Source organism: Castor canadensis, chromosome 5, assembly GCF_047511655.1.
Source record: "Castor canadensis chromosome 5, mCasCan1.hap1v2, whole genome shotgun sequence".
In the NCBI taxonomy this organism is placed as follows: Eukaryota; Metazoa; Chordata; class Mammalia; order Rodentia; family Castoridae; genus Castor; species Castor canadensis.
The window spans coordinates 74,776,566-74,797,307 of record NC_133390.1 but is presented as its reverse complement, the minus strand read 5'-3'; the positions used below and the strand labels follow the sequence as shown (position 1 = coordinate 74,797,307).

At 34.0% G+C, this 20,742-nt stretch overlaps 1 protein-coding gene across 23 annotated transcripts in view; it reads left to right on the top strand.

Annotated features, from left to right (window-relative positions):
- Dlg1 (discs large MAGUK scaffold protein 1) overlaps nucleotides 1-20,742 on the top strand; it is a 270,953-nt gene that overhangs the window by 205,391 nt on the left and 44,820 nt on the right. For 10 of the 23 annotated variants that reach the window (XM_074073460.1, XM_074073469.1, XM_074073472.1 and 7 more), the window contains 4 exons: nucleotides 2,352-2,528; nucleotides 6,602-6,671; nucleotides 11,129-11,228; nucleotides 20,025-20,066. In XM_074073460.1, the coding sequence (XP_073929561.1) occupies nucleotides 2,352-2,528; nucleotides 6,602-6,671; nucleotides 11,129-11,228; nucleotides 20,025-20,066 (389 nt within the window). Of the gene's footprint in view, nucleotides 1-2,351; nucleotides 2,529-6,601; nucleotides 6,672-11,128; nucleotides 11,229-11,910; nucleotides 11,945-20,024; nucleotides 20,067-20,742 lie in introns of all 23 variants that reach the window. The other 13 variants (XM_074073471.1, XM_074073473.1, XM_074073474.1 and 10 more) reach the window with 2 other exon arrangements.

Sequence of the window (20,742 nt, the reverse complement as noted above, 5' to 3'; positions counted from 1 at the left end):
TGTTTTCTTTTTTTTGGTATCATTAACTCCAGGGAGAAGCATCTTTAATCTCCTGCTAGCAGTATAAACCAGGTTGCTAGAATTTCCTTTTTCAGTAAAAGGATTTCCTTTTTATGCATCTGTTTTCTGTCCAGCAGTTCCTCTACCCCTCCAGAGCATACAGCTTCTCACATTCCATTTCTTTAGAGATTAACCATTGGTCTTTTCTATAGGACTGGGAATGGGCAAAGGGACCTGAAAGGAAGTACTATATACACTGTTTACACCTTCTATTTTCTATAGATTCTATAACTTATCTCTGCCTACTCTAGTATGCCCAGCTCTAATTCACGAATCTTTCCTTGTGGAATAAATCTTATTTTAATATCCCTTCTTTAAGCACCCTAGTTACAGCTTCCCTCACTCTGCTAACTTTAGTTACCATCATCCAAAATGTGTTGAAGTCTCTTTTTTCCTGTCATCTTCTCTCCTTTATATTTTTATTTTATTGTTATTTTAATGAGTTCTAGGATGAAAAGGAAATAGACACATGCAGCCAGTATGCCATAGTTAATCAGGAGTCTTGTGCTACTGTGATTTCAAAACTCAAAGAAAGAAATGTTACAGAAGACTACATTCAGTATGGCTGTTCCTTTTTATACAGCTTTGAAACGACCGAAACCATTACATTGTTTAAGTCATTCACATACATATGGTAAAAATCAAAGCAATAAGAAAGAAAAGAGTCAGGAACATAATTTAACTATATTTAAATAATGGTTGCCTTTCTAATAGTGGTTTACTCTCTTTTTTTGTTTCTTTTATTCATATGTGCATACAACGTTTGGGTCATTTCTCCCCCTTCTCCCCGCCCCTCCCCTGAGTGGTTTACTCTTAATCCAAGGGAAGCAAGATTGTGGTAAAATACATAGGAGAATGTGAATTACTAATAAAGGTTTTTATGTGTGGTCTTAGGTTGTATAGTACAGTAATGGGTGTTCATATTAATTAATGAATTAATGTTCTGCATGGATTTTTTTCTTCTCCTTTTTTAACTTGAGACAGGGTCTTATGTCGCCTAGACTGGCCTTAAACTCCCTATGTAGCCCAAGCTGGCCTCTAACTCACAATCTTCCTGCCTCTGTCTCCCGAGTGCTGGCATTATAGGAGTGTACCACTTGCCATGGCAGGTTTCTTTTGTTCTTAAGAATTAAATATAACAAAAGATAATGCTAACAATAGTAATAGAAATTGTGGTGACTTAATTTATTTTGTTCGTTGTTCATTTACCGTGAACAATGTATTGCATAATAAAGTTATATTTTGTGATTCAAAAGATGAATTCGTAATGAAAGTATTGAAGTAATACTTTCCCTTTTCTGAATGCCTTTTGACATTTGTTGTCTTTTTAAATACTTTAATTTTTTTATTATGCTTGCTTATATTCTCATCTCCCATATACTTTAATATATACTTAAGTAAGAATCCCCACTTTTAATTTTTACCTGCTGCCCTCACACCATTATCCCTAAAAGGACTTTAAAGAATGTATTTGGAAACCATTTAATACTAGTCTATTCATTTAGCCTTCAGATAGTTCCACTTCTTTTGAGTTTTACTTCAAAAGATAGGTTCTTAAAAGTTGGGGTATCAGACTCACCACACCCCATGAAGATATATAAAATTCCTCCTACACATGTTACCAAATCTGATTTAATTCTTAGACCAGTCCTACAATGTATTGCTATAAACCCCATTTGATAGATAAGACTAAGGAGAATCAAATAAACTGCCCAAAATCAAATAAGCAAACCCAGAAACTATAACAAAATCCCAATAAGTAATGGATCTAGCACTAAAACTCACAGCAGTCTCATTCCAAAGTACCTGCTAATTCATCTATCCTGTCATTTTTCAGTGGAAACATAGTGAGTCACATCTATCATATTTAACTTTCCAGAAGTCACATTTAAAAAGTAAAAAAAGCCAAGTATGGTGGAACACACCTGTAATACCAGCACTCAAGAGGTCTTGAAGCAAGAAAATCATAGTTTCAGGCCAGTCTTGACTACATAGCAAGAACTTATTTTTTAAAAAATCAAAAGTTTAAAAAAAAAGGTAATTTCTCCTAAAATATTGAAAGAAATAGGTAATATGCTTAATTTTAAAAGAAAACTCAATAACATTGATTTTGCTATTTCTTTTTTGTCTCATTGACTTGTATATAGTGCAAAGTTGAGCTTGACAATATTTTGCCTACTATGCTGTTTTAATTGTCCAAATTATGTGTAGTTTCAGGATCCTACATTTATTTAAAACTGATGAATACCACTGTAATAAGTAATTATGTACTTTTTTTCTTCTGAATCTAGAGCCCTTTTTGATTATGACAAGACTAAAGACAGTGGCCTTCCCAGTCAAGGATTGAACTTCAAATTTGGAGATATTCTCCATGTTATAAATGCTTCTGATGATGAATGGTGGCAAGCCAGGCAGGTTACACCAGATGGGGAAAGTGATGAAGTTGGAGTGATTCCTAGTAAACGCAGGTAAATTGCTTTTCTTACCACTTAAAATTAGAGCATGAGTAACATAAATGATTGCTATTTCTTCACATTTCCTTTACATTGCAATGTGGATGGACCCAGAGGACATTGTGCTAAGTGAAATAACCCAGTCACAGAAAGGCATATATATTGTACAATCTTACTTTTATGTGAAATCTAAAATATTCAAACTGAGTCAAGAGAGTACAGTGGTGATTACCAGGGTCTTGGGAAGAAGGAATGGGGAAATATTGGTCAAGAGAAAGTTTCAGTTGTGCATGATGTATAAATGCTAGAAATCTAGTGTATAGCATGATGAGTCATAGGTAACAAAACTGTACTGTCTACTTGAAATTGCTAAGGGGGTAGACCCAGTTTTCTTACCAGTCCCTCATCCAAAAAAGAGAACCATGTGAGGTAATAGATACGTGTTAATTAGCTTGAGAGTAGTGATTATTTCACTATGTACATTAGTAATCCCAGCTACCCAGGAGGCAGAGGCAGGAGGATCATGAATTTGGGACCAGCCAAGACAATGTTAGTGAGACCATATCTCAAAAAAAAAAAGTTGAGACAAGGTCTCACTATGTAGCCCAACTGACCTTAAGGTCATGATCCTCCTGCATCAGCCTCCCAAACACTGTGACTGCAGGTGAGTGCACTGTGCCTGGCTTGTATACTTTAAATACAACCAATTAAAAATAAATTTAAAAGCACCAAAACAACTAAATGAATAAGTAAATAAATTTCTTTTTTGAAGTAATGATCTTATGCTTATGTTCCATAGTGTGCTTCTCAACCATCTAATTTTATTCACATTGAAATATAATCAGTAACATAGCTAAAAAATATGGTGACCTCACAGAATTTTCTTTAAAGTTTCTACTAGTTGCCAAAAGCAAAATAATTATATTTCGACATTGTTCCATGTATCTATACCAGTGGAGGGAAAGAAAAAGAAAGTATCTGTAGTTTTCCCATTTAGATGGTCATAAGGCAAACTTTTGAGGTTTTTTGTTTGTTTTGGTGGAGTTTTGTTTGTTTGTTTTGGGGGGGAGGTGTTGTTTGCTTGTTGGGTTTTTTTATTTGGTTTGGTTTAGGTTTTGATTTTTGTTGAGATAGTGTCTTGCTATGTAGTCCAGTTGATCCTGGAACTCAAAATCCTTCTACCTCTGCCTCTTGAATGCTTGATTACAGGTATGCTTCAATTTGCCCAACTGCCTGAAAGTTTGGGTTATATTCATTGCCTCCTTTGACTTAAAAAATGGGGGGGGGGATTGCTTTTTTTTTTCTTTTTTTAGAAATCTTTTAGGACTGTGCACAGTGGCTCACATCTGTAATTCCAGCTACCCAGATGGTGGAGATCAGGAGGATCACAGTTTCAAGGTCAACCCAGCCTGGGCAAAAAGTTTACAAGAACTCCATCTCAACATATAAGCCAGGCATGGCATTCTGTAATCCTAGTTTAGCCAGGAGGTATAAGTAGAAGGAAAATTGTGTGCCCTGGCAAAAAACTAGATCCTATCTAAGAAATAACCTAAAGCAAAAGGGCTTGAGTGTGGCTTGCCTAGCAAGTGTGAGGCCCTGAGTTCAAGCCCTAGTACCACTAGAAAGAAAGACAGTCTTTTAGTAATATGCCTCATATTTCTTTCTTTGATCAATGTAGACCTATTAATACAGCCTTTCCTTTGCTTTTAACTATTTGTTTCAGTGGTTTATTAGTACATACTTAACCATCTAGTGGCAAAAGTAGTTAAATTAAGGCTGTCTTTGAAAAGAATGTTCCCAGTTGAGAAGACCCCTTGGTAAGGTCTGAAGTGTTGACTGGCTCTACCTTTGTGGGAAAGATATTAAAATGTCAGTTTGTAATTTCCCCCAAGATGGCTTGTTTGTGAGATTTGATTTATCTGTATCATTGCCTACCTATCTTAAGAATTTCTAAAGTTTTAGGATGGCCAGAAAAATAATTAATGTTGGGCATAACTGGTTAATTTATTTGAGGTTAAGTTTGTGATTTAGGAAACATGTTATTTTCTTAAGAATAAGTTAAATTTATACCTATTTCCTTGGAGACATTATTCTTGATAAATAAATCATGTAACTATAGATAGATACATATTTATACTAAAGTATAGTATTTTGTTTTGTCTTTGCATTGCTGGAGATCAAACCCAGGGCCTTGTGCACGCTAAGCAACATTGCCAAGATTTCTAATTTGTGATTATGACTCGGGGGCTTTTGAGTAGATCCATATACTTAGCAAAATCCAACCATTGTGTGGGCTTACATTTGATGGCAAATCTCTTTTTGCAATGCAGCCCTTAGCATAATTTTTTGCCTGGAATACTTAAAATTCACAAATACTTCTTTCTTCCTTCTTGAGTCACTAGAAAACTCACATCTTAAATATCAAAGTCTGGGTTCCTAAAAATTTCATATCCCTTGGAAGCTCATACCCTGCACAGGCCTCACATGTGCCCACAGCCAATGAGAAATATTGCTGTGATGGAAAGAAAGGCGTTAAAACAAGAGATATATCTTGACACCTCTGCCAATCCCCTAATTCTTAAGTAGCATTATAGAATACAATTTTTCTCCCATAAAATGAATTATGAAACCACAACAAATTTTGCCATTTTGTTCTTGAATGTACACAAAACTTGTATTTCCTTAAATTGAACTTGGATATCTTTACTTCTAATAATAGCATGAAAAAATATAATTACTAGAATTCTAGATTTTCTTTCAGGAATAGTATTTACAGGCAAACACTATATAAGTCATTTAACATTTACTGGAAAAGATGAGAAAACAAGATCATTTTTAATGCTAAATGCTCAATTATTAAATGCTAGACAGAGTTACAAATTATGTGTGTCACGGACACACATGTGTGTGTCAGTATTAGCCTGGAATGGTTAAAAAAAAAAAGTTTTGGTTTGGGAGGGGTTTTTTTGTAATTTTTTTATTTGTTCTTTGAGACAGAATCTCACTATGTAGTCCAGGCTGGCCTGGAACTTGCCTTATAGCCCAGGCTGACCTTAAACTTGCATTCCTGCTTCAACCTTCTGAGTGCTGGAATTACAGGTGTGTACCACCATGCCCAGCTGAAAAATATAAATTTTAAGTCCATGAGTTTTGGAGTTCTGCTACACCTGTAGTAAGGCTATTTAGCTAAATAATACTCAGTCTGTTTTGGTAAAATTTTCTTCAGTATAGTAACATAACTGCAAGCTGAATCCTGAGGATTTATAAAAGCTTAATTTACATGAAATTTCATATTGATTTTACAGTCTACATGAAATTTTATCTTACTGTTAAACTTTTATTCGCTTGCATATTTTGAATAGGCAGCACTTTAACAAGGTTCAAAATTCAGAAGTTCTAAAAATCCTACAGGTGCCTCTTAACCTATTCCTAAGGCACCCATTTCACCTTCAAAAGGATAAGGAAAGTTACCAGTTCTAATATATCCTTACAAAAATACTTTAAAACTCTTAGTTTTTATACATATATAAAAATGATAGATATGTATCATTGGAGTTAAGTTTAATTTTATTTTCTACCTTTTTTTTAATTTTCAGAGCTATAGAAAAGTACAAAGGAATGCAAGAATAGTACAGTGAATACATATCATTCACCCACTTTCACCATTTGTTAAATTTTACCACATTTACTTCTCAAGCTTAATTTTTTTCATATGTGTGCTATGCTAAGTGAGTACTTCAAAAAAGAAACTTGCACTAAACTCAAAAATGGTTTCTCACAATAGTTTCAATGGGATTATGGAATTGAATACATATGTAAGTATACACGTGTATATTTTGGTACCTCATAAATAATTTCATATTTCATAATAAAATGGACCCTGTATTTAATTTTTCAGCAAGTCTAATTAATGTTAGAATGCAAACCTAAATGGCTCCTGAAAGTTTTTGAATATAGAAATAACCATTATAAAAGTATCCATTCTAATGATCTCTAGTAAGACTCCCAGATATATTTGGTTTACCTAAAGAATAACATTCTAGCCTGGCATGATGGTGCATGTAAGTAATCGTCTGTACTTTTGACAGGGTTGAGAAGAAAGAACGGGCCCGGTTAAAAACAGTAAAATTCAATTCTAAAACAAGAGGAGATAAAGGGGTGAGTATATGAAATCTTTTATTTATGGAAATTAATAATTAAGGATAATAGACCATTTCTTATTTGAGCTACATTGTTAAAATGAGAAGGGTTTTGCCATAATTAGCTATGAATAGCTCTTGCCAGGTATTTTCCAATAGTAAGCATTTATTAAATTAAAGCACCTATTTTACAGACTTCTCCAAATTATCAAAATTGTCATTTGATGTGTTCTTAGCAACATATCTTTAAGCAGCATACTTTTGGTCAGTATTATTTTTGTAAGTGAAGTGTATGCAGCTTCATTCAAATGGTCAAATAAAGACTTGTAACCAGTAGTGGCACACACTTGACTGTGACTCCACTCAGGAGTCAGAGGTGGGAGGATCAAGAGTTTGAGGCCATCCTGGTCTACACAGTAAGTTCCAGACCACCTGGTCTGCATAGCAAGACCTGTCTCAAAAAGGGTGAGGATGGATGACGGACATTTGTGTTACCAGTATTAATTGTGAAATATAGTTTAATAATTAATTACTCTTCTATACTCTAGGCCCCTCAAAATATTATTAACTAAGTCATAATGTAAGTTTACAAGTTCTCTCAAGGGAATCATGGAGATTTCCTTGTTCTATACTCCCTTCATTCCAGAAATAATTTGTTACTATAGTCCATATTTTAAACATTGGAATCAAAATGAAGCTTTTTGTGGAAGAAGTAAGGAAAACGACAAAGATATTTCATAAATGGCCAAGAAATATCTCAAAATTCTTCCCTATATACTTTAAACATGCGTTTTTATTCTTCATTTACTCTTAAGTCTGTGTTTGGATGTAAAAACTTGGATTGTCAATAGATGAGAAAGATAGTGCAGGCTTCAGTTGTACTATGTATGTCATTCCTAATTATCCCGAACTCATTGAAATGGAATGTTCTAAAAGTAAGTGTGAAGAAAGAACTGAACACATGCTGTGTTGAAATACTTTTCATAACAATGTTTTATGTCATAAGTCTTTTGGTCATATTCGAAATTAATGTGAAAATTAACAAATAAATTAACTGTTCTCTATACATCTCTGGTACCACTAAACACTTAAAAGCTTAAATTTAAAGCATAAAAAAATGTAATCTTTGGTCCAGCAAATTAAATGTGAATAAACTGTATATGTTCAGTTTTTTTGGAAGTGATAAATTCCTTTGAAATTAAATTACAGCTTTTAGAAAATACAAAATCATATAGTGTGATCCAAAGTAATATTAAAAAAAAATTTTTTATTGGAGAAAAATCCCAAGAAAATGCTCAGGATTTGAAATAAAGTACAATGCTTTTTGAACTTGTTTTATTTATATCTTAAAACATAATAGAGCACAATAAGCCATCAGTGAATTGAGAGTTTGCATGTCATAACTTTTCTTTCATACTGTGAGAAGTTAACTGAATTAACGTAATATTTAAATCTTAGTCTCGTTTGTTGACTGTAACCAACTTTATATGCAATCACTGTGTTCTAACACAGCACCAAAGTATGCATGACACTGAGTGGGGTAAAAATACGCTTGCCATTGATAGAGAACTGCATTTCTTTCTGTAATCACATTTCCTGTTCCTCCTCTTCCTTTCCTTACATGGTGATTTGTGCACTTTTTTTTTTTTACAACAAATTTATACGATTTCAGTTTCTCATTAACATTTTTAACATTCACTTGGCTATTTTGAAATACATATGAAAATCATATATTTAGTTAATTAATATGTATATCATGTTTTATGGTATTTATCAGTTCTTATGTTTATTGCACTCTTTCTTGCAACATGGCATTAGTGACAATAAGTAATTAAGCAGTACTTTTTATTGAAAATACAGAAAAACTGGAGGTAGCATGTCTCTTCAGTTTTGTGTTTTCCATATACATTTTTATCTTGTTTGCTTATGCTATTTTTATTTGCAGTTTTAATAACTTCTTCACCTGGAGAATATTAAATGTAATACAATTAATACATTTCTTAACTAACAAGATTTTCTTTCTGTCCTATGTTATGATATCTTTATGATATCATTTTGGCTACCTTCAAGGATATCAAGAATCAAAACATTTTAAATTTCATGTTTCTTTTGGTTATGTGCTGTGAAACTGACTCTGACCACTACATATGCAGTAAGAGGAGTAAATAATCTTTTATTTAAAACATAAAAGAGCCGGGTGTCAGTGGCTCACACCTGTAATCCTAGCTACTCAGGATGCAGAGATCAGGAGGACTGCGGTTCAAAACCAACCCATGCAAACAGTTTGCAAGATCCTAACTCAAAAATATCCTTCACAAAGGTTGGCGGAGTGGCTCAAGGTGAAGGCCCTGAGTTCAAGCCCCAATACTGCAAAAAAATGGAAAAATAAATAAAAGATATAAAAATTATATCAAAATAAACTCAAAAACATTGATTCTTATGGATAAAAATATGTAGAACTTTCCTAAATAGATTGCCATAATTTTTTCTCTACTGAAACTTAAATTTTTTTCTCTTTCTCTTTTCTGAAATTTGGATTCAAACAAAGATTTTTATTCAGATAATGCTACTTGACAGCTTATAATAGAGTTATAAACCCAAGTTTCTCTACAATACTTTTTTCTCATAAATAGAATTTTTAACTTCTGCTTAGAATTCTCTTTTATCTAGTTCCTCAGAGCTTTCAAAATTTAAGATTGAAATCAAGACAGTCTGCAGAGTTAATGAGTTTACTAATCCTGAATTACTGATTTGAAAGGGCAAAAGTGAAAGTTTAGCCTTATTTTTGTAAATATTCTTTTCAAAATAAGTATCCTTGAATCATAGAATTAGAGCTAAAAGTCCCTTTAATCTATTTCTGCCAGCATCAAAAGTTTGAAAACAAGTATACACCAAAAACTTACTGTCTGATGTCAGTATACTCTGGAAAATACATTCGGTATAAAACTGCCAGCATTGCTACTTTTGCACTTTTGGGCCATTATTAAGTAAAATGAGGGTTACTTGAACCTAAGCACATTGATAACAACACTGACTATCTGGTAACCCAGATGGCTACTGAATGACTAATGGGTGGATAGGGTATAACAGAGTAGATAAACTGGACATAAGGATGATTCCTCTGCCTAGTTTTATGATGCTACTTATCAGGACACAATTTAAAACTTAGGAATTATTTATTTTTGGAATGTTCTACTTAATATTTTCAGACCACAGTTGACCACAGGTAACTGAAACCCCAGAAAGCAAAAGTGCAGATAAGGTAGCATCTTATAACAGAGATAAACTCAAAAAATCAGGACAAAATTTCTATCCTTTAGAGCTGGAGGGTGTGGCTTAGCGGTAGAACCCTTGCCTAACATACACAAGGCCCCAGGCTTAACCCCAATATCCCCCAAAAATAATAATTTCTATTGTCACTGGTTGGTAAGGCCATTTCCTTTTATACATAAAGGCCTATGACAGAGAAAATTCAGAAGAAGCTATTCCTCTGTAATAGTCAATCATTGTTTGTGCTACATGGTCTCAAATCTGATTGCCCAAATGAGACATCAAAAGGGAAAAAATTGTTTCCAACATCTGTGCAGTGAGTAACATCAAATCAGTTGCTTAGTTCCCTCATAGTAATTATGTATAAACTATTAGAATCTTATTTGCCTTTGTGGACTTAATGAGCAACCTTTTATTCACTATGTAGGATGTGCCAATTAGATGTGGTTCTGTTTTATTTACTTATACTTTTAAAAGTTCATAAATATAGTACAGCTTAAATATAAGTAAATCAGTTGTAATAATGTTCAAATTGGCCAAGAGACTTTTAACTCTTCTTCCTTGACTAAGACAACATTGATTAGTCTTTTGCTAGACTCTGTATGCCCGGACCCCTTAGTTTTCTTCCCATTTTCTAATTCATATCATAAACATTTATTTATCTTTTTTTTGCTATCCCAAAAACAAATTACATTGTTTGTCTTTTAACATTAGCAACTTTCTCATAATTGTTTTACTTTGATTTTTTAAACAGTGGCTTTTCTGTAAGTTCATTATGGCCACAAATGAAGGAATAAAGGAAAACCTGTAATTGGACCAAAGTAAAATAAGGATTACTACCTAATGCATGAAAAATAATTGAACTGCAACGTAACATTAAAAATAACTTTGCTGCAGCATATCTAAGACTGTACTTGGAAATTTCCTAGAAAAATGTATATTCATATAAACAAATATTAGCTTGGTTTATGCTGTAGTAGCAATCTCTTTGCCTTTTTTGTCAAGTAGCATTTATTACTTATTTTAAGAAATAAAATTTGTAAATATTTCCATTTGTAAAATGTTGGCATTATTGGACTAAAGTAAACTTCATACAAACTGCACAGTGTGGTCACAGGAGTCAGCTTCCACAGAGCTGCTAGGCTGGGCCTTTGTACACACAGACAGTAGACATCCCTTTGTTTTGCCCCTCCTTCTCTTCTTCAGCAGTCATTCAATGACAAGCGTAAAAAGAACCTCTTTTCCCGAAAATTCCCCTTCTACAAGAACAAGGACCAGAGTGAGCAGGAAACAAGTGATGCTGACCGTAAGTATGTGGATCCAGTGGTCAACTGAAAATAAATGTAGAGGGACCTACTGCCCTGCAGTTGGTTGTTACCATGGAGACAGTTTCAAGAGCTGCAACAGGTTACTACTAATTGTCTTAACCCAGGGAAACCCATAAATTAATGTGTATGCCAAGCTTTTTCTGGCACCTTAGTAATTCTTAAACAGTGTTTTTAAGTTATCTGCTTATAACTTAAACACATAAAAATAGAATTATTTGAAGTGAGGTTCTTATAAAAAAAAACTTGACATTCGTACATTCAAAGAATGCCTTAAAGGAAAAAACATAGATACCTGATTTCTGGATATTACATTGCCAGTCTCTGATAGTAGATCATATGGAATCATTCCATTTTCTCCTACTTCTGTTATATGTAGATAATATAAATTTTACTTATAAAATGTCAGGAAATTGCTTTAAATTTTGCCTGTCTACCCTGATGAACAACTAAGCTAGAATTTTTATTCTCTTTGTAGGTTTACATTTAAGCTGGTATCTCATTCCATATTTCCAGCTATCTACAAAAGTGGTCTGTAAGACATGTGTGCCTGTAATGCTCTCGGAACTGTCTCTTACTGTAGCACCAATTTTATGCATTACTGACAACTGTTTTCTTTGATTATCTTTTTATTGCTTGCTCTCTGGGGACTACTCTCTACAGGAGATCCCTGACGACATGGGATCAAAAGGCCTGAGTAAGTGATCAAAATACTCCCAAGTTATTTTTTAATCTCCATCTACAAACCTCCCTTATTCAGATTTGAGATTCATGGTAGTGCCTTTCTGGCATAAGGAGGTGTGTGATTTAGATTGCTTTTAGACTTTTCATGTTTATAACATGCTTAGGATTTTTATTTCTATACACATTTTTGTGGAGGGTTACTCTAATTTTTACTCTGATATCACTTGAAAAACTCTGCTGATAATTACATTCTTTTTATAATTTTGTGGCAGTTACCTTTGCTAGAGATTTTAAATACAGAGACTTTTTTTTAAAGCTTTTAAGTAGTACTACCAGTCCTCATTATTAGAAAGTAAAGTATGATTCCTTGGAGTTTTGTATCCCCATTTTTTTTTTGTTCAAGTGCATTAAAACTTTATGTGTTAAAAAAAATCAATGCTAGTAATTTAAAAGTATAAAACAGATATCCAGTTCAAGCAGCAATTTAGGAGGAAAACAGGGTGTCTCTTTTTAAAGAGATTGTAAGTCATAAGAGTTATAAGAAGTACACTTTGTTTTTCCTTTAACCAAGATATTATCTGTTTTCAAAAGTTTTGTCATTGTTGCTGCTGTTCTTTATTTTCTAGCTAGTATTTAATCTTCCTGTAAAGATTGGCAGAGTCTGATATGTAGAAGTGCATTAAATACTTGAATGAATTTGTGAAACTAGAATCCATGTTAACGGACAAAATTTTTAATTTGGGTGTTTTCAGATTGCTTAACTGTGACATTTTACCAAATATTACTAAATAATTGTAGCTGACGATGACTCATAAAAATAATCTTTTAGGCTAATTTTTTTCTAAATAGTTCTTTCCATTTGGATTATTAAACAATTTGAAATTTTTGTGATTCATTGACATTAAGGATATAGTTAGCTTTCTAATATCTACATTAACAAATATTAAATTTCCCAGGAGATTTTTCTCCTGTTTTATGGTTAACTTTATACTGGAATTTTAAACTAAACTACAAGTTACTTGACTTTTATTTCAATCTTAATGATTTAGGTTTATATTAGGTTGAAGGCAGTCTGCCTTATGTAAAATTGTTTCTGTTAGACATATGTTGTTATTTTTACATGCGCCTTTTTAGAATTTGGGAAGAGCTACAGATTTCTTAGTACGAGTGGCATCCTTTATCATCCTTAAGACCACAGAGACCTATGATGCAACCTCACAGAGAAAGGAACTAAGTGAAGAATTTTATCTCATTGATATTATTGTGAATGATAATTATACCTTTTCTTGTATCTCTGGTTCTGAGAAGAGAAAAGTGAAAAATGGTGACTAATTATCAGACAATGTCATTTGGAAAAGGATTTGATTTTCTGGATAGTTACTTAAGATTGCTTGAATGACAGGTATCTATACTTCATTTCACAGAAATAAAAGGATTTTATTTATTTGATGACTTAATGACCAAATCAGGTTGTATTCAGAAGTAGAGGAAGACAAAAATATCAGTAAAATTCTAAAACGAGGTATGATGGAGGTTATCACGTGAAACATCACATACAACAGTTGTCAGGGTGCCCATTATTACACAGTATTGTACTGGGAAGAAGAGTGGGTCAAGAACATTACTTGTGGCCACAGTTTTCTATTTTCTAAAGGTCACAATACAGGGAATAAACTAAGCAAAATCCTGTGAGATATTAGCATTAGAAAATGTGACCTAATTTAATTAAGCCTTGTTGAACAGGCCTCACCTAAGGACTCCAAAGAGAAGAGTAAATTATTCCACAGGCAAAGAATAACCTTTCAAAGATACATAGAGTAACACAAAATATCCAGAGACGTATACATCTGCATGTAAATTCACACAACCAATGACAAGTGGAATATTTAATTGAAGACCAAGAGAGGAAAACAAGTAATGTCATAGAACACTTTCATGAATTCAATCATTCTTTCTTCTAACAAGAAGAGAGTCTGATAAATTATTGATTTGTTTTGATGGTAATAGAAGAAATGAGAGAAATTGCTTTTCTAAAACTGATTCTATCTAGTAAGACTAGTAATAGTGCAAAGAAAGTTGGGCGAATACAACTAAATCATTATATTTTTTGAAAGGTAGACATAGAAACCTGTGTACCTTTTATACTTTCAGGAGGTAATTAAAGCTGAGTGCGGTAGTGCACACATGTAATCCCAACACAAGAGGCTGAGGCTGGGGAATTGCAAGTTCCAGGCCATCTGTGCTACACAGGAAACCGTGTCTCAAAAAAAAAAAAAAAAAAAAGCCTCAAGCAACTAAAACTGAATAAGATACCTTTTACAGAGACTTAAAGGAAATAGGGCTCAGAAGTGAAATTATTATATAGAGTTTTGGAAATATGCAACCTTTCTACTTTTACAATTTCCCATTTTGTTGACACCTCAAAAACTTAAGTCATTAGGCACATAGGTTTCCCATTATTTATCTCTACTTCTCATTGTAAAGACTTACCTAAGCAGAGTTGTGCACAGTTGTTAGATGCCAAAACCAGACTTATTTTCATTTGTGTTACAAATGAGATTTAAGGAGAATGATGGAGAGAATGAATTCATGTCACAGTGTACCCCCAGTTCAACAATAATAAAAATAAATTTAAGATTAAGAGTAATAAGTAGTGTTACTTAGGATTAATGTTGTAGTATTCAGAGATATAAAGAGGAAAGACATGCACACTATTAAGGAAGAAATGTTTGATTAGAAAGATGAAACTTGGCTAGATTTGAAATACTTGTGTTCATCAGACATCACAAACAAACAAACAAAAACCTTGAAGGGTTTATTTGCATCATATGTGTCAGAGGAACGCCCTTGCACTGTAGATTTCTTACAAATCAATTAGAAAACAACAAGAAATAAGATACATGTATCAACTTTCCATTGGTGTAACAAATACCTGAGATAATCAACTTACAAAATTTCTTTTGACTCAGAATTTCAGAGGTTCCAGTCCATGATCACTTTGACTTATTGTTGTGGGGCTTACAGTGAGGCAGCTCACCGTGGTAGAAGAAGCTGCTCCCCTTACCATGGCCAGGAGGCAAAGAGCGAGCAAGAGAATACCCACAATGGCCTAAGCCCCTCTTAAAAGTTTCTACCACCTCCCAGTGTGCCAAGCTGGGGACCAAGTCTTTACATATAAAGATACTCCAGATCCAAACTATAGCAACAGTAGTTCTCAAAAGATAAGCAAATGAAATAAACATGTATAAAAACACAATTTTTCTAGTAATCAATAAACCAACCCTAGTAATTACCCGTTACATTGGTAGACTTTTAAAGGAAAGCCCAGTGATGGAGATGGTTATATGAAAGGCTTCTTTTAACATACTATAATTAAAAATATAAATTGGTACAGCCTTTTTCATAAAACCTATCTTTGACCCACTAACCCTTTTCAAGGAAATTATGCTAAGAATATAACTGGAGATAGAAGAAAAGTCTTATATATTAACATACTTATTTTAATATTATTTAGAAATAGCAGCAGAAAATTAAAATCACCCAAAATGTCTTAGTCGGGGAATGGTTAATGAAGTATGATTTATCCATACTTTCTAGTATTACATAACCATTGCAAATCATATTAAGAGCCAAGTATGGTAATGTATACCTATAATCCCAGCACTTGAGATGCTGAGGTTGGAGGATTGTGAGTTGGAGGCCAGGCTGGGGCCACTTAGTGAAGACCTGTCTCAAAAAACTAAAGAAAATCATATTTTAAAAGGACGTGGAAATTTTTCCACAATATTAATGAAAAGAGTAAATGTCTCTTTTCATTTGTCTCAGATATGCAAATAAAATATGTTTGGGGCAATTTTAAATAGTGTTTTGAACGTTTTGTACATGTCTTTTGGAGAGCACATACATCTATGCTTTTCTTTGGGGAAACTACCTAGGGAAAGATGATGCTGGGTCATCTGTGCGTATGCTTGGCTGTAGTAGGTACAGCTGACTGTCTGTATCCATGGACTCCACATCTGATTTCAACTAACTGCAGACTGAAAATATTTGGGGGCAGAAATTTTTCTGCACATTTTTGCAGAAATTTGCCACACACACCAAACACTATACTGAATCCACGCAAGTGATGTGTCCGCATACTCTGCTGTGACCTCCTGCCATTTCATAGCTCCTTAGTCTCGGTCTCTCCAGCACTTGTTGAGCAGTGTTCACTTCATGACTCTAATGGCTATCTTTGTACTGAACAGAGTATTATTTTCTTGTCAGTCTTCCCTGAATGATACAGTATAACAACATCTCTATATAGCATTTACATTGCTAGTATAATCTAAATTAAGTACTCCAGAGATGATTTAAAGTATATGGGAGTACATATGTAGGTTACATGCAAATTGTACATGTTTACCTAAGGAACTTTCATATCCTCAGATTTTAGTGTCTCCTAGGGTCCTAGAACTAGTCCTTCAAATATACTAAGGGTAATGCTGCCAAATAGTTTCCAGAGGATTTTGGTTTTTGTTTTCTGTTTTTATTAATTTGCCTATCCCCACCCAGTACATGAGTTCCAGTTGCTATATACCCTTAGCTATACTTGTTATGTATGTGAGGTTTTGTTGTTGTTTTTTCATTTTCACCATTCTCTTGATTTATATTTCCCCGATAAGTAAATTTAAAGACCTTTTATATGTTTATTGACTATTTGAATATCTTCAGTGAGGTGTGTTCAAGAAGTTTTGTGGTGCCAGGTGTAGTGGCTCACTCCTGTAATCCTAGCTACTCAGGAGGCAGAGATCAGGAAGATCGTGGTTCAAAGCTGCCTGGGCAAATAGTTCAAGAGACCCTATCAAAAAAACCCATCACAAAAAACGGGGGGCTGGTGGAGTGGCTCAAGGTGTAGGCCCTGAGTTTAAACCCCAGTATCACAAAAAAAAAAATTTTTTTTTGTTATTTTTGTTCTTTTGTTTGTTTTGTTTCGATAGTGCTGGAGATTCAACTCAGATACCTCAGGCATATTACACAAGTGCTCTACCTACATCCCAGCCCAAGCCAGATTACTTTTAATGATGAGGGGAGAAAAACACTTCATCTTCCTAGTGATGATGAGTCCCAAGCGCTAGTGATGAGAGTGCTTATCTCATCCACTTTCAAAGCCCATGCTTTCAGTAGCCAGGTTTTATTGTGGAGAAGCTAAGTAAAAGAATATGAGAAAAAAACTTGTAAATTTTCATAGTTGTATGAAAGAGTTCAGGATGAGTAGGTAAAATCAAAACAGAAAATAAGATTAATAGTAATTATTGTATAACACATCAGATAAATTTAATAGTAAAATAGTAAAAATAAACTCCACAACTATTCATTTACCCAGGTTCTTTAATTATTAACTTAACATTAACCAATTTTGTTTCTTCTATACTCCTACTTACTCTCCCCTCCACCTCATTGCAATAACTAATTTTTCTTTCTTTTACAAATTAGAGGTTTCAGAGTGTAATACCAATCCTAATATAAAATTAAGAGTTTTTTCTTAAATGTGTCATTTTTGTTTCGGGAAATGAATTTTAAGGAAATAAGACACGCAAAAAACTATAGAAAAGTCTGGCATGGCTGCACATTCTATAATCCCAGCACTTGGGAGGTTAAGGCAGGAAGGTCATGAGTTTGAGGCCAACCTGTGTAATATAGCATCTTCTAGGCCAGTGTGGGCTACAACAGTGACACCCTGTCTCAAAAAAAAAAGAAAAAAGAAAGGGGGGGTGGCAAAGACTATAAGAATGCAGTTAGACTGTTGTGTTTGTGAAAAGCAAAGCAAATTTATTAATTACATGTGTTTTTCATATGTTAGTCAATTCTACTTACAATTTCTTTTTCTATTTTTTTTTTTTTTTTTTTTTTTGGTTTTTTTTGGAGGGACTGAGGGTTAAACTCAGGGCTTCATGCTTACAAAGCAGCGCTCTACAGCTTGAGCCACACCTCCAGTCCTTTCTGCTGTGGTTATTTTAGAGATGGGGGTCTCACAAACTTTTTGCCCAGGCTGACCTCAAACTGCAATCTTCCCAATCTCAGCCTCCCAAGTAGTTAGGAATGGTAGGTGCGAGCCACTGGCACCCAACTCTACTTAAAATTTTTTAAGTCTCTGCTTTATTTTAAATTTATATAACTATAATTAAAGAAAATTTTACTGCCAGACACCAGTGGCTTATGTCTATAATCCTAGCCACTTGGGAGACTGAGTTGAGAGGATTGTGATATGAGGCCATCTCAGGCAATACTTTGCAAGACCCCTCTCTAAAATAACCAGAGCAGAATGGACTGGAGGTGTGGCTCAGGCGGGAGAGCACCTGCATTGCAAGCTCAGAGCACTGTGTTTAAACTCCAGTCCCACCAACAAAAAAAGTTGTATCTTGAATTTACACGTTAGAATAACAGACTTGCTTTTCACTATGAGAGCAATTCAAGAGCTTTTAATTTTACAGTTGTGCTACTTGATTTTAAGAAATCTACTGGGTGTTGTGATACAGCACATATTTATCCTCAAGCTTTTTCCTTGCCCTTAATTTTTTTCTTTTCCTTACATATTTGAAATTTAGGTTTCCCTTTTGGTTTTTAGCTTTTATAAATAAAATTATCAGTCTTTTTATGCAAGGAACATATTTATTGAGAGGTTACATTTGCATGTACAAGAAGAGTACTTTTTATTTACTAAACAAGTTCTGAAATGGGGTCACTTGAAGAGAGGCCAGGCTCTTTTCAGTATGTATGGTATGGTACTAGGGTTTGAACTCAGAGCCTTGCACATACTAGGCATTCACTTACTGCTTGAGCCTTTGGTCCTTATTGCTCTTTTAGTTATTTTTCAGATAGCCTGTTGCATTTTTATATGGGCCAGCATCAGGCCATGATCCTCCTCCTAGCTAGGATTACAGATGTGCTTAGTTGTTGAGATTGGGTCTTGCTAACTTTTTGCCTGGTCTGGCCTCAAATCATGATCCTTGGCTCATCCTCTGAATAGCTGAGATTACAGAGATGAGCCACTGTACCCAGCTGAGGCCAGACAATTTTTGACTAGGTTTATTTATTTTGATTTTTTGTTTGTTTGTTTTGCAAAGCAGCCACTATCAATTGTATCAAAGTAGAATTGCTAAGAAACACTGATCTGTTTTAAAGTACAGTCTCAACTTCTAGAATTGCCTTTTTTGGGGGGAGGGTAGGTTTGAACTCAGGGCTTCACACTTGCAAAGCAAGGGCTCTACTGCTTGAGCCACATCTCCAGTCCATTTTTACTGTGGTTATTTTGGAGATGGGGGTCTCTTGAACTATTTGCCTGGTTTAACCTCAAACTCAGCATTTCTTGATCTCAGCCTCTCAAGTAGCTGGGATCGTAGAAGTGAACCACCAACATGTGGCTCTAATTGACCTTTTTTGAGACATTGGACTTAAGACATTTACAATGCTTTGTCTGACCTCAGAATCACAGTTTTCATTTCTCTTCAAGAACAAGAAAGAATGGCTGAGGGCATGGCTCCAAAAGTAGAGTGCCTGCCTAGCAAGCACAAAGTCCTGAGTTCAAACCCCAATAATGCCAAAAAAAAAAGTGGGTGGGGGGAAGCTGGCCTAAAAAAAACAAGATCTGTTTTTAAATTACAGAGGCATCCCTTCACTAAAATGGGCATCTAGTCGCTGAAATACAACTTGTCTCCTTTGCTAGTCGTTGCTGCTTCATAAACTAAATTACATGGTGCCAAGTACATTTTCTCTTTTGGGTTTTATGTCTGCAGTTGGACTAATTTAGGATCACTTTGCCATCTCTGTCTGTTCTACTTGCTATTGAAACTTGATTTTGTTCATAAACTGTTATACAAAAATAAGACATCCTTAATTGCAAGTGTTTTTTCTTGCTAATTCATATTTACTTATTTGGAAAATTAAATTTTACATAGAAAATTTTAAATGCTTTTAAATTTCTTTTCAGTTATATATGGTCTATATCCCAACATTTGTAATATCACCTTGTTTTATTTTGATAATTTGCTTTTATCAGCCATTAAACTCGTGACACTGTTTTCTTTATTTTTTTCATTTTCCCACAATTACAGAGCATGTAACTTCTAATGCCAGTGATAGTGAAAGCAGTTACCGTAAGTGTTTTAAGTTACTTGCTTTATAATTTGAATTAATACATGTCTTGTGATAAGCTCTAAAAACTTAAAATCAGATACTTACAATCATGCTGCAGACTGAACATCTCTAGTCCAAAATCCCAAACTGTTTAAGCAGCAACCTGAACTTAAAGTTTTCAGGTTTTGGGACATTTCAGATTTTAAATTTTCAGACTGGGTTGTTCAACCAGTAAAGTCTATGCAAGTATTTCAAAATGCGAAAACCTGAAACACTTCTGGTCCCAGGCATATGGATAAGTAATATTCAAACTCTGTTATAGAGCTTAATTTCTAAAGTTTTAATAATGTACTGAAATCCATTTTACAAACTGTTATTTGAATACACAGTACATGTGTGTGGTTTTATAAAAAGTAAATAGCGGTTGGTTTAATGCAAAGTAAACTTATACCTTCATATTTTATTTGGTAATTTTATTTTAATATGGGCACTAAAATAATGTTTTTCAATAATGCTAAGATCATCTTCTTTCCTTTCTTATTCTGTGTTACCAATACTGTTCTGAGTCAAGTCATTGTCACCACCTATTGGTGAACATAAAAAATGAGGAAGGAAGCTTTTCAACCATTGCACGAAAAGTAATACTGTTTTCTCTTCATGATTTATATTATATTCTTGGTGTTATTACGTGAACTA